Source organism: Lolium perenne, chromosome 2, assembly GCF_019359855.2.
Source record: "Lolium perenne isolate Kyuss_39 chromosome 2, Kyuss_2.0, whole genome shotgun sequence".
Taxonomy (NCBI): Eukaryota; Viridiplantae; Streptophyta; class Magnoliopsida; order Poales; family Poaceae; genus Lolium; species Lolium perenne.
Genome location: NC_067245.2, coordinates 298546343 through 298559665, shown reverse-complemented (window position 1 = coordinate 298559665; position 13323 = coordinate 298546343). Strand labels below are relative to the sequence as shown.

General features: G+C 42.0%; 1 protein-coding gene across 1 annotated transcript; it reads right to left on the bottom strand.

Annotated features, from left to right (window-relative positions):
- Positions 1-4929: 4929 nt before the first annotated feature.
- LOC127330664 (peroxidase 2) lies at positions 4930-6454 on the bottom strand. The gene is made up of 2 exons (XM_051356798.2): positions 6052-6454; positions 4930-5936 (listed from the first exon to the last, which is right to left on the bottom strand). The coding sequence occupies exons 1-2, from the start codon at positions 6409-6411 to the stop codon at positions 5178-5180; spliced, it is 1119 nt and encodes a 372-aa protein (XP_051212758.1). The 5' UTR covers positions 6412-6454; the 3' UTR covers positions 4930-5177.
- Between the last annotated feature and the right edge of the window lie 6869 nt (positions 6455-13323).

The window sequence follows — 13323 nt, the reverse complement described above, 5'->3', positions numbered from 1 at the left end:
TAGGTTGTTGTTTCTTAAAATTTGGGGATGTGATGCTTATGAAAAAAGGATGCAACCTAACATGCTGGAACCCAAAGCGGAAACAATTGGGTACACTGTCTACCACAAGCCCGAAGGCAAAAACTTTTGTTGCCAAGAATGGGACTTCCCTTGAGAAAGAGTTTCTCTCAAAAGAAGTGAGTGGGAGGAAACTAGAGCTAAACAAGGTTACTGAACCTTCTCTTGTAGTGCAGTGTGGCGCAACGCTGGAAAATGTTCCGGTAGCGCCTTCGACATCTATAGAGGAAGCTAATAGTAACGATGATGAATCTTTAGATGAAGCTCCTAACGAACTTTGTATGCCGAGACGGTCATGTTCCACTCGTGATTTGTATGGAAACCATGTCTTAAGCATCATGTTGTTCGACAACGACTAACCTACAAACTATGACGAAGCGATGGTGAGCCCAGACTCTAGAAAATAGCCGGAAGCCATGAAATCTGAAATAGAATCTATGTATGGAAATCAAGTATGGGCTTTGGTTGATCTTCCTAATGGTCGAAAGGCTGTTGAGAATAAATGAATCTTTAAGATGAAAACAGATGTTGATGGTAATGTTACCGTCTATAAAGCACCACCTGTCCCAAAAGGGTTTCGACAAATTCAAGGAGTTGAATACGATGATATCTTCGCACGCGTAGAGATGCTAAAATATATTCGAATTCTACTAGAAATTATGCATTTTACAATTATAAAATTTGGCAGATGGATGTTAAGACTGCATTACTCAATTAAAATGTTGAGGAAGAGTTGTATATGATGTAACCTGAAAGTTTTGTCGATCCTAAGGATGTTGGCAACATGTGAAATTTCATAGTTTCATCTATGGACTGAAGCAAGCATCCAAGAGTTGAAATCTTAGATTTGACGAGGTAATCAAAGCATTTGGATTTGTCCAAAATTTCTCTGGACCTTGTATCTATAAGAAAGTGACTGGGAGCTTGATAGCTTTTCTCATATTGTATGTGGATGACATACTGCTGATCAGAAATGATATGGAACTTCTAGAAAGCGTGAAAGGATACTTGAATATGAGTTTTTCAATGAAAGACCTTAGTGAAGCTGCAGATATATTGGGCATTAATATCTATAGAGATAGATCGAGATATCTGATAGCACTTAGTCAAAGTACATACCTTGGAAAGATTCTAAGAAGTTCAAAATAGATCAGTGAAAGAAAAGGTTCTTTCCCATGTTACAAGGTAAGAAATTGAGTATGACTAAATGTCTAGCTACGATAGAAGAAAGTGAAAGGATTCACAACATCTGCTATGCCTCATCCATAAGCTCAATCATGTATGCCATGCTATGTACTAGACCAGATCTATCCAATGCTCTTAGTCTGACGAGGAGATACCAGAGCGCTCTAGGAATGGAACACTGGAGCAGTTAAGAATATCCTTTAGTATATGAAGAGGGCTAAGGACATGTTCCTAGTCTATGGAGGTGATGAAGCGCTTGAAGTAAAGGGTTACATCGATGGAAGCTTCAACACTGACTTGGATGATTCAAAATCTCAATCAGAGTACATATTTGTTTTGAGTGGTGTGGGTGTCAGCTGGAGGTAGCAACGAATCTGCAACAGAAGCGGAGTACATTGTTGCTGCAAAAGCATCACATGAAGGTGTGTGGATGAAAGAGTTCACCATGTAACTTGGTGTAGTTCCAAGCGTGTTGGACCCCATGGCCATTTACTCTGACAACACTGGCGCCATTGCTAACACAAAGGATCCAGGGTCTCACAAGAACTCCAAGCACATCAAACGCCGTTTTCACGCCACTCGTGATTATTTCAAAGATGGTGACATAAAGATTTTCAAAATGCAAATAGGCGTGAATGTCGTAGATCCGTTGTCTAAACCTCTTCCATCAATACCAAGAGTCCATGCGTGGTAGATCTTTACCAATGTAAACTAGATTATTGATTCTGGTGCAAGTGGAAGACTATTGGAAATATGACTTAAAGGCATTAATATAGTTTTGTTATTAACATATTACCGGTTCATGATATGAGTTTATATTCCATGCAAGAATTGTATTACCCGGAAATATAGTACATGTGTGGTTTCATAAACAACATGGAGTCCCTAACAAGCTTCTATTTGGTTAGCTCGTTGATTAATGATGGTTATGATTTCCTAACCATGGACATGAGACATCGATTAATAACAAGATCATATCATTAGGAGAATGATGTGATGGATATACCCAATTTATCAAAGCGCTAAGATCAAGTCACTATGTTCAAATTTCCTAAGAAGATTCTAATGTCAAGTAACTTATTCCTTAGACGATGAAATTATGTTACTTCCAGGCATTGAAAGAATACTTTGGGAACATCAACCGTCATTCCGTAACATGTTGATGATAAATGTGCCTTTCAGGTACCTAGGAAGGTGTCTGTTGAGTTGCACGAATCAAGAGTGAGATTTGTCCATCCATGCAATGAAAACATATTCTCCGCGTCCTCTCAGTAATATAGTATCCAAAGAGTTCACAAGAAAGTGAATAATACTTTAGTCACATGGATGTTATGTTATGTAATAGTAAAGAGTGCTTGACGGTAATGAGATTCAACTAGGTATAGCAATACCGATGATCTAGTCTCGGGCAAGTAATATATAGAGAGACAAAGGGAATCAAATACAGGGTTATTTGAATCCCCGATATTGTGGTTCATCCTATAATGATCTTCAGTGAAGACGTGGGAGCCATTCTGGAAATTCGGGACCCACTGATGATTATTGATCAAGAGGTGTCTCGATCATGTCTACATATTCTCGATCATGATTATTGATCTGTGTCCCACTTAACATTTTATGTCACTAGGGTAGTAATGAGAAATGGATAATGGTGAAGACCGATGTTTGTTCGACATCTCGGATGGGATGGATGTCACGAGGAGGTTCAAAAGGGTCCAAACAATAAAGTTCATATGTAGAAAGTCAATTAGGGTATCAGAAAAAAGTTTGGAATTTTTTACTATTGTATAAGAGGGTTCTAGAAGGTTTCGTAGGGACACCAGTGGGGCCCACTTGTCATGGGGTGGCCTACATGGATCAAGGGGGGTGCGGCCAGACACACATGGGGCAAACACACATGCCCACCTTAGCCTAACCGACCAACTCAAGGGAAACCTTAACGGGTCCACGAATAGTGGAAGAGGTGGACTCTTTCCATCTTCCCTTTAGACGCTGTCCCAAGGGCTTGTAGGAGAGGCCAAGCCAGTCGTTACCCTTCCATTTCTCTTATATAAAAGAGAGGTAAAATGTAACACTAACCATCCCCTTTCCCAAAATCCTAGCCGCCCCTTCCTCCCTCATCTGCACCATTGCTCTGGCTTGGAGAAGCCCTGCAGAAATAATTCACCACCATGACCCCCATACCTTCATGCTGCTGGATGTAATATCATCTCCCTCATCTCATCCTTGATGGATCAAGAAGGAGGCGACACCATCAAGTTGCACGTGTGCACATCTCGGAGGCACCGCTCGTTGCGGAGCTGCTCAAATTGGATCGCGAGGAGTAGATATTCATCAACCACGTTATAAACGCTTCCGCTTAGAGATATACGAGGGTGCGTGGATATCTCTCTCTCTCTCTCTCTCTCTCTCTCTCTCTCTCTCTCTCTCTTGTTGCTAGCATCTTGTACTTTGGACCTTGGATCTTGTAGATTGGATCTAGTTTTGTTCGTTCTTCGTTGGAAATTTTTTGTTTTCTATGCAATGAGTCACATGAAGGGCTCGTGATCATTAACCGATGGGATAAAAACCTCAAGTCAGAATATTTATACATGTTTAGGCCTCAGATGATGATCCGGTAACAACCCTAAGTCTGTCTCGGCTACATTATATGGAGCATTTGAGGTTCTCAAATGTTACAAAGGGGGTATTTCGGCTAGGAATCTAGGCGAAAGATATGGTGAACGATAACTAGCAGTCTAGCCGACGCTTTGAATATGTTCCGTCTAGGATACAACTCCGGTTCGAATGAAACTGGTGGGTATGCTCTAAAATCCTATAGATGAATTAGCTAACTACTACAACTCCGGTGAGCTTCTCCCGGGAGTCTTCTAGCTTCTAGTGGGTGCGTGTGGTTGAATCAGGATTCAAATGTGCATGAGTTGGTTGATGAATCTGGGGGTGTGTCTTCTGTCTATCCATCTTCCTCTGTGGGATGCTCCTTTTACACCATCAGCCACGAACATTAGGTATGGCCGAGAGGTTGCTGCCACATTCGAGGTGGCATGGCGGTGCTGAGATCCTTGGTCGCTACTGTTTGACTCCTTGGCCATTACTCCATCTTCTTATCACACGGCCATCGGGAGCCGTTCTACTTTAGGCGAGGTCATCGAGGACTTTCGTGCCCTCAGGGATGAATCCGCTGGCCGAAGGACCGTTGTGACTTAGCGAGGGGTCATGCCTTGCTAGGATGGCCAGGGACGTGCCTGGGCGTGAGCTATCTGGTTCCATCGGCAGATGTGCGTCATGCCTGATGTCACGGGTCCCGAGTTCTATGGTGCGGGCCTCTTGGACCTTTAGCCATGTGATTTTGCTAGCCAGCTATTGTGGGGCTGGTCTATTGGTGCGCTTGGCGAGTACGGGCTTGGCACTCTGCCGCTGAAGTCTGGGTCTAGCCTTGTCCGGCAGGCTGATGTTTATCCATCTCTGGGTACCCGATTACCAATGATCCCACCAGTAGCCCTCGAGCCTGTAGGAGGCTCAAAGAGGCACATGCAGGCGTAACAAATTCAAGGGGTCGCAAATTCTTCCTCTAGTTCTTCATGTGCCGTGTACTCTAGCCCATAACTAAGCAAGGGTCAATTAATCCTAAGAAATATGTGCTCTTCTTATGCAAAGTAAGATAGATGTACAATGAACAATGGACCCTAATAATTAAATAACCAGTAGTATTATGCATTTCTATACAAATACCTTTCATGACAAAATGGTCAAGAACAAACTGTTACAATACCAATCCAATGGAAAAATCAATACAACATTAGGAAAGGAAAATAAAATAAATAATAAAAGGGGATCCAGATAGTACTGCACACGAGAAAGTGCGAGTGTACTGTTAAAAATAATAATAACTCAAGCATAGAAAGTTTCGCCATGAATCTGATCAGCTAACCGATCTAGTTGGTGTTCAAGACACGGCAACTCCTCCTAATCTCGCCGTTAGCAATTGTCTTGACATCAATAGCACCCATCTTCACCATCGCCGCCTTGAACTTCTCTTCCCACTGGTTTGTATCCTTAGCGTTTGCACTCACCGCGTTGCTAGTGTCTATCGCCGTCAATAGCGTGGCGTCAGAGTCAAAGAGCACCTTATGGCTGAGCACGTTCTTGTAGTACTGGTTGTCCAACTTGTCAGGGGTATTGATGTCTTGTACCACCGTGTTGTCACTGCCATTATTTGACCGGCATTCCTCTTGCAGAGTGCTTTTCAGATTGGGGTCCATGTCGGAGGAGTTTGAGGTGAGGCGGTTTGAGAAGGATGAGCAGTGGGAGATCCCTACGGTGTGCGCGCCGGAGAGGGTTACCATCTCGTCGGCGGTGAGTCCTTTGGATGCAAACCCGGCCTTGAGCTGAGCCACGGTGGCGAAGGGAGGGGGGAGGTTGATGAGTGTCTCGTTTATGAGGGACACACGGCCATCATAGCGGCCGGCAGGCATGTCGAAGAAGACCTTGTTGTTGCTGAGGAAGTAGGTGGCGTCACGTCCGGCGAAGGCCACAATGTCGGCACATGACACGACGGTGCCGCACTCCTTCTCAATCTTGGCCTTTGCCGCGTCAATCACTTCAAAGCCACGCAAGCTCAGGTTTGGGATGCCAAACTTCTCTGTCGCACTGTTCGGGTCGGCCGTATCCAGCAACACGGATGCATCGCAACCCTGTACGCAAACCATCGTGCATCCATGATCCATAAGTACACACGCACATCAAACCCATATGTTTCAACCAGTGTATCAAACAGTATATATATGCGTATCAGCGTCGATGTCTTACCCTGACGAAGCAGTCATGAAAGAATAGACGGATGAGCCCCGCCATGATGCCCTTGCTGGCGTTGCGCACGGCCTCTCTCACGATGTCTTCGGCACGGTAGCATGTATTCTGGTAATAGCCAACGGCGAGCCCCGGTGCAGGTGAGCTCGGAGTGGGCGGTGGAGGTGTATTCGGTGGTGGAGTAGATGGTGCAATCGGGGAGGGCGGAGCAGGACTAGGTGTAATCGGCGTCGGTGGTGGAGGACTTGGTGCACTCGGGCTGGAAGGCACAGGGTTGGGATACCCGTAGCCTGCTTGGCACGGAGGAGCCACGCAGGCGACCAGTGCGAGGACAGTCAGGGCGGCGGCGAGCTTTGCCATTATTGTCGCTGGGTAGCTCGCGCTGGTTGATCCCGGTGGTGTATCTTGTGAGCTTAAGGTGATTACAAGGCGCTGCTCTGCGGCCTATTTATAGGTTAAGCCTAGAGCTATAACTCGGCGTCTGTACTCTGAAGAACGATCGTGCGCGCAAGGAATGTTTCAGGAATACTCTTTTGTTTGGCCGACGAGAGCTGCGTTGAGGGACCAGCTTGGAACTGAACGTGCGTAGCACAATCTATCTATGGATTATCGCAATCATGTTGCGCGTGAAGCGCAGTTGACATTCCGTGCGTTAATTACTCAGCTGCTGTTCCGTACCTGCGTTAAGCTGATGAATCATGGCTACTAAAACCTGTCATGTATCTATTTGGTGGGCACGACAACTTTTCATGACCGACATGCGTTTTATTTTGCTTCTGGAGCTCGAACACATTGCATTTCGATTAGCTAGACGTGATCACGGGTCACATTGCTAGGGAGAGGTTCGTCAACCTCATAGCAGTGTTGACGTGAACTTCCTAACTACTAAAAGGAGAAGAAACTCATTTGAAGAAACTCCGTCTCCCTATATTAAGATGATAGCAATTACACATCGCCTCTGCAACTTTGTTTGTCTATACAATGTCAGAATTTCGCACATGGCTGCATATGCTCCTATCACTGGAATTTTTTTTTTCAAAATATCGAAAAAATTCGAACAAAATTTGTACGCCTATGTATTGAAATTCTATGTGCGCACATCAAGTTTTACATAAAATTAATATTTTTTGTGACTTGTGTGTAAGAAAAAACAAAAGAAATCATGTAGATAACCTTTTATACACCAAAATCTGTCTTTTTTACACATGATACTAAAAATGTCAATTTTCTGTGGAACGGCTTTGTGAGCGTGTACAATTTTGAGATGTATGGTGCAAAATTTTCAACATTCCAAAAGTGTATTTAAAACGAAATTTTAAAACCAGGAGCATATGATCCCGGGTGCCAAAATACCAATTCCCTATAGAAAGTTTGAATCCCAAGTTGTAGTAGCTTCTGCCTATCTCAAGGTTTAGGGTTAGTTTAAATTTAGTTATTTTAGTTTATTTTCATTGTATTTGCCCTAACTTTGTATGAATTTTGCCCTTTGTTTAAATTGAAGTGTTGTTTAAAAAAATTAAAAAGATTGGGGGCGACGGAGGGCATTGGGGGCACATGCTCCCATCGCTCCAGACACTTCTCGGAACATCCCCTAACCGGACAATATATGGGGTGCGCCGTTGAAGTTGCTCTTAGTTGGTTTTCGATGCAATACGCAGAGGACTCAGCTTGTGGTTTAAGGATAGTGTTCTGCTAAACGAGGAGACCTCATCACGTAGATAGGAGATGGGATCCTAGAGAGGTGAAAGAGAGTTGAGATGATAGGATTGGGTCTTGAAACTTGGGGACCCTAACTAATTGTGGGTCTTGTTCAGTCGAACACCTTGCACATGGCCATCAATGGCCCTGCAAGTCTAGAGATACTCCCCATGCATTCATTTGCCCCCTTTTTTCTGGTTTGCCGTGAGTGTCAAATATTTTAAAAATGTTCATATTTCCAATGTTTTATTGGTCTCGCTTGATTTTATAGGAGTTTTGCCAAATATTTTGGATCTACTGTTGCAACTTACAAAGAAGGATGTGCCCTTCGTTTGGGGCGATGCACAACAAGCTAGATGCATTCATGATATTGAAAGGTAAGTTAACACATGCACATTTACTCTAAATTTCTGATTTTAATAAGACTTTTGAGCTTGAATGGAATGCTAGTGAAATTAGATTGGGACGTGTGTTATTACAAGAGTGCAAACTCGTTGCATAATTTAGTGACAAATTGAGTGGGTCTAGTCTGGACTATTCTACTTATGATAAAAAGAATTATATGAGTTGGTCAGACATTAGAAACCTGGCAAACATTGCTTATGGTCTAAAGAATTTGGTATACATTCTGGTCATGAATCTTTGAAGAATATTTGTAGTCAAGAAAAGCCGAATCACTGCTATGCTAATTGGGTTGAGTTTATTGAGTCTTTCACTTATGTTATTAAGCACAAAAAGGGTAAACATAAAGTTATTGTTGATGTTTTCTCGCATCGTTTTATCATGCCATCTCAGCTTGACTTTAGAATTTTTGTGTTGGATACCATCAAAGGATTATATATGCATGATGTAGAATTTAAAGATGTATTGCAGAATTGTAAAGAAGGAAGAACATGGAACAAGTTCGTCCTCGATGATGTGTTCCGTGCTAACAAGATATGCATTCTGGGTAGCTCCGTTTGTCTTTTGTTTTTACAGGAGGTGGATTGATGGGTTACTTTGGAGTGAAGAATACAGATGATATAATTGTTGCACACTTCTTTTGGGCATCGAGATGTTGCGAGATTTGTGGCACACTGCACTGGTCGGATCGTCAAGCCTAACATCCACCATAATTGACGTATCACCAGCTCATTGAAATATCAGACACTTATGCCCTATCAGTTCCTCTCCTTATGCCTTCAAACAAATGTTTATGTCTCGATTTTGTGATGTTTTATACTAAATTGTTATACTTCTTCTAAACTTAATTGATCATATTAAAATATTAATGGCTACAATTTTCTGTTACTTAAATGAAATATTAATAATATAATTTTTTCTCAACATTAGTTATAGCGTTATTTGTTATACATGTGTAGTTTACTAAAAAAAACCCAGCTTCTCCAAAATTTATAGTGTATGTTGTAATATAGTTCCCTTTAAATATATTTTTTGCAGTTGCATATATTTTAGAGTGTATACATACGTATTTATGCTCTGTTCTATGCGTTCCCTTCAAAATTTGGATGCGCCTATATGTTATTTAGTGTCTAGATACATCTGAATTTCGACAAATCTCAGACAACTTTCATGTGATGGACGGAGTACTGTCTATAGTTAGGAAAATTCTAGAGTATAAGTTTTTTTTTGTTTTTTTTGAACAAGGGAATGGCCCCGAAGGGCCTAGCTGCATTAATAACAGTGGGGGTACAAATTACAGAGGACAACAACAAAGACAGGAAATACAAAGCAGCCCTCAAATTTTACAGAAAGAACCCTAAAACACTGACAGAAAAAGCAATCAGGTCCTTTCTCCCCACCACCGGAATCAAGACTCCATCGCCAGCCACCCTCGCCGCCTCCGGGGACGAAACCACTTGGAGCTGCGAGTGCATTGAACGCCGACGAGAATCCAGCGAAGGGCCTCCGAAGTGGAGGTTGAACGGACGCATTTGAAAGCGTCTGGAGAGGCCGCCTCATCGGCCAAAGATCACGGTGGCTAGCCAAGGCCACCGTGTGGGAATCTCCAAATTGCAGCACCAATTTTCCCGGTGGCCTCCTAGACCCGACGACATCAGCTTCATACACCTCCTCCCCATCCGCGCCACGCCGACGAAGAAGAAGGGATCCATCGCCGCGGCGCCAACCCAGGCTGCCACCACACGCACAGACCTTATTGTTGACGGAGATGTCGGTGGTACAGACCATCCCCTCCTCCGTCTCCAACCATAGGAGCACCACGAAGAGGAGAGCCACCACCAAACGTCGCCGGAGCCGGCACACATGCCCCAACGAAGCACTCCAAGCCACAGGCATGGCGCCCAACAGAAACCTTAACTCAACTAATCCTACTGCTATAGAGGGAAGGGACCCTCACCCGTCTCACCACCGGCCACCGCCGGAGAGGAGAGGGGAGGGGCCGAGCGGCCCTGGATCTGGTGGGGGGAGAGAGGATAAAGGGTGGGGTGAGAGGGGCGGAGTATCTGGAGAGAAAGTAGACGTAATGAGACGGGTTGAGTATAAGTTGAACCATTGAAAAATGTATCTTGTATGTTGTGTTCAATAATAAGTTCACAACACGTATGCATTCTATACATTTGGTACTGAAATAGGATCACTTGTAGTATCATCAAGGGACCTAAATTTCTCACAAAATTCTACTTGTGCATACATACGATTTGATTTTTTTTTGTATGCTTGTCCTGAATACGCTTGGTTTTATCTGGTGTATATAACTGCTCATGCCAGGTTCTCAAATAAATTTATGCATGAAATAAACATGAGAACATAGTTAGCATATATTTTAATACAAGATGTACATGACTTTCATCAAGAACAAACTAGCATCATAAGAAACTCACGGTGACGATCAAATTAGTTTTTTCCTATTTGGAATGGACTATTATTCCATATGGTTTGAACTTGCTCTCATGAAAAATAGTGGATTTAATTTTTGTGACATATCTTATAATCATTTGAATGTAAAGGAGAACACAATATAGTGGTTACTGTATAAGGTTTTAATGTGTCCCTCCTCCTCTCGGGTCTTGGGGCAGTCGTCCTATTTGCCTAGCCTATAGATCATTTTGTTTTTGTTTTTTGTTCATTCCATTGTGCTAGCAATATACACACATGATTATAGTTCCCAAATAACCAATCTAAAATATAACATGACACAATTCCTTGTGTCATTCATAAGCTATGATCTTTTTGTTCGAAAGACATTTGTCATCAGAAAAATGGCGTCTTCATAGCGTTGCATGTCATCCTTGTCGAGGTGCATGTGGTTTGAGGTCATGGGGGGGGGGGGGGGGGGGCAAGAATGAGCGTTACCTTCAAGTCATTACTCATGCATTTGTGATGATTTAATGCGACAAACAACTCAATTAATTTAGTTCCCATGTACTTACATGTAGTCTATGTATTCTACCGGGAGATTGTACGTTTTTTTTCGAAAATAAGGTCTACCTTTTGCATTGATTGATGCATACATCCATATATTGCGTAGTTTTCATGTTTTCGCAAGAAAAGGATAAAAAATTGTACACATAGGATCCTTAGAACAAAAATATGATTTAAAATATAATTATGCATTACTAATCTATCTCTGAACTACTAGCAAAACTTGTTGAATAAATCCCATGTGACCATCTTCAGGTTGTTGCACCCATAGTCCAGAAGCTCGCACGCTTCCATACATTGATGCTGGTACCACATATGAATCCAACAAATACCTTTTTGGATGACCTAGAATTCTTTAAAGACCTGACATTATAAAGACAATATCATTTCTACACTTCTAAATACACCAACATAGCCTGTTCATACCCACTCGGATATTAGTCTTTAGTTGTTTACTCACCCCTTTGCCAATTTGCAAACATATTGAAAATACTAGTAGGTGGGGTAGGTTAAAACTTGCATGCAAATTTTCTTCAATAGCACCTTAAACGGAACATGACAAACTAGTGTTAAATAATCTCATCGCAATTACAAAACACATATTTCTTACTTCAGACCAAATTATGCTTTGAAAAATTATTTTTAGTAAGAATATCTTCTATATTAATATATCAATTTACTATCTTAATCTTAAATGGAACCTTCAGCTTCCCAGTACACTTCAATATATTGATAATCATCAATATATGTGGATTTAACGACAAACACTAAAATTCCAACAAAATATCGGGTTCTTGTGATAATTAATACCCATAAAACATTAAACCATATGAAGGCCATTTACCACCAGGTAATATTCACCAAAAAAAACTATCATTCGGTGGCATTTATTATAAAATTTCAGCCACGATTACATGTTTCTGGTGCACAATCTTATCCGAGATCCATTATCCAATGATGAATCCCCCCTCCAAGATCAATTCCACCATATCCATATTTTTGTATTCCTCTTTCAATTTTTTCATCAACACAGCTATACGATGGGTTTTTGTAAGGGTACATTGCCCCTATGTGTGGTTTTGGTAATTAATGACAACTCCTATGGACTAATGTTTTCATTGAGTTTATATGAAGAAATATTCTATAGGTTCTACTTGTATTCCATGTGTTGGATTCAAGTATGGATGCCATGTAAATAAAGATACATCTTGTGTGTTGGCATCAAGATAATCGATTTGAAGATATATATGTGATATGATCAAGAAGAAGAAATGAAGATGGAGTTCTTATGTGGAACTCAATATTAGCCATGCTCTATCTTAAGTGAGTATGAGAAGATACAAGGTTGAGTTGGGCAAGTTCAAGATGAGCATCTCAAGTGGATCACATGCTTGAAGCTTGCCGTCCATTTGGTGATAATGGACATATGAAGATGTGCATCAATGGAGCCTTCCCATCATAATGTATGGGGGAGCATTTGTGAGTCTTCACGAAGCAACATTGATCAAGTGAGGCATTCCGGCTTGTGTAGAGCTTGAAGAGTTATCATCAAGATCAAGCGGGATGCGCAAGGCAAAGGTACAACTTTGATAGGTTTTCCTTTTACCGGTCTCAAGGTGGTTGATGGGAGACCGGATTATAGGATAGATAGCCGCACTATTAAGAGGGGTTTTCGGTTGAGTAACTTGATCACATCGTCTTAGGGAGCTCAATCCTTTGCATACTTTGCATATCCTTATTGCTTCTTGGTGTTTCTCTGTTTGAGGTTCTTGAGCTTGTTGCTAGCTTTACAACAAGCCTAAGTTCATCGAAAACGGAATCCTCATGCATCTTCTATTGCGTTTTCGAGTTTGGACGTCTTCACCGTTTCTTGACGGTGGGAGACTCCCTCTCTAAAATCATCTAAAATGTTCTGTGAGTCTCCATATTTCCAACAAAATGTTGGGGTTCTATTCGTCGTTATCTTTCCAACAAAATTGGTTTCATGCGAATCGGAGTTCGGGAGCATTAGTTGTTAAATAAAAAGGGAAAAGAGTAAAAGAAGAAAAAGAAAAGAAAAAGGGGAGGGGCAGCCGGCCGACCGACCGGCCTGCCGGCTGATGACCCACAGTATAGGGGGTGTATCGTAGTATTTTCGATAAATAAGAGTGTCGAACCCAACGAGGAGCAGAAGGTGTTGACAAGCAGTTT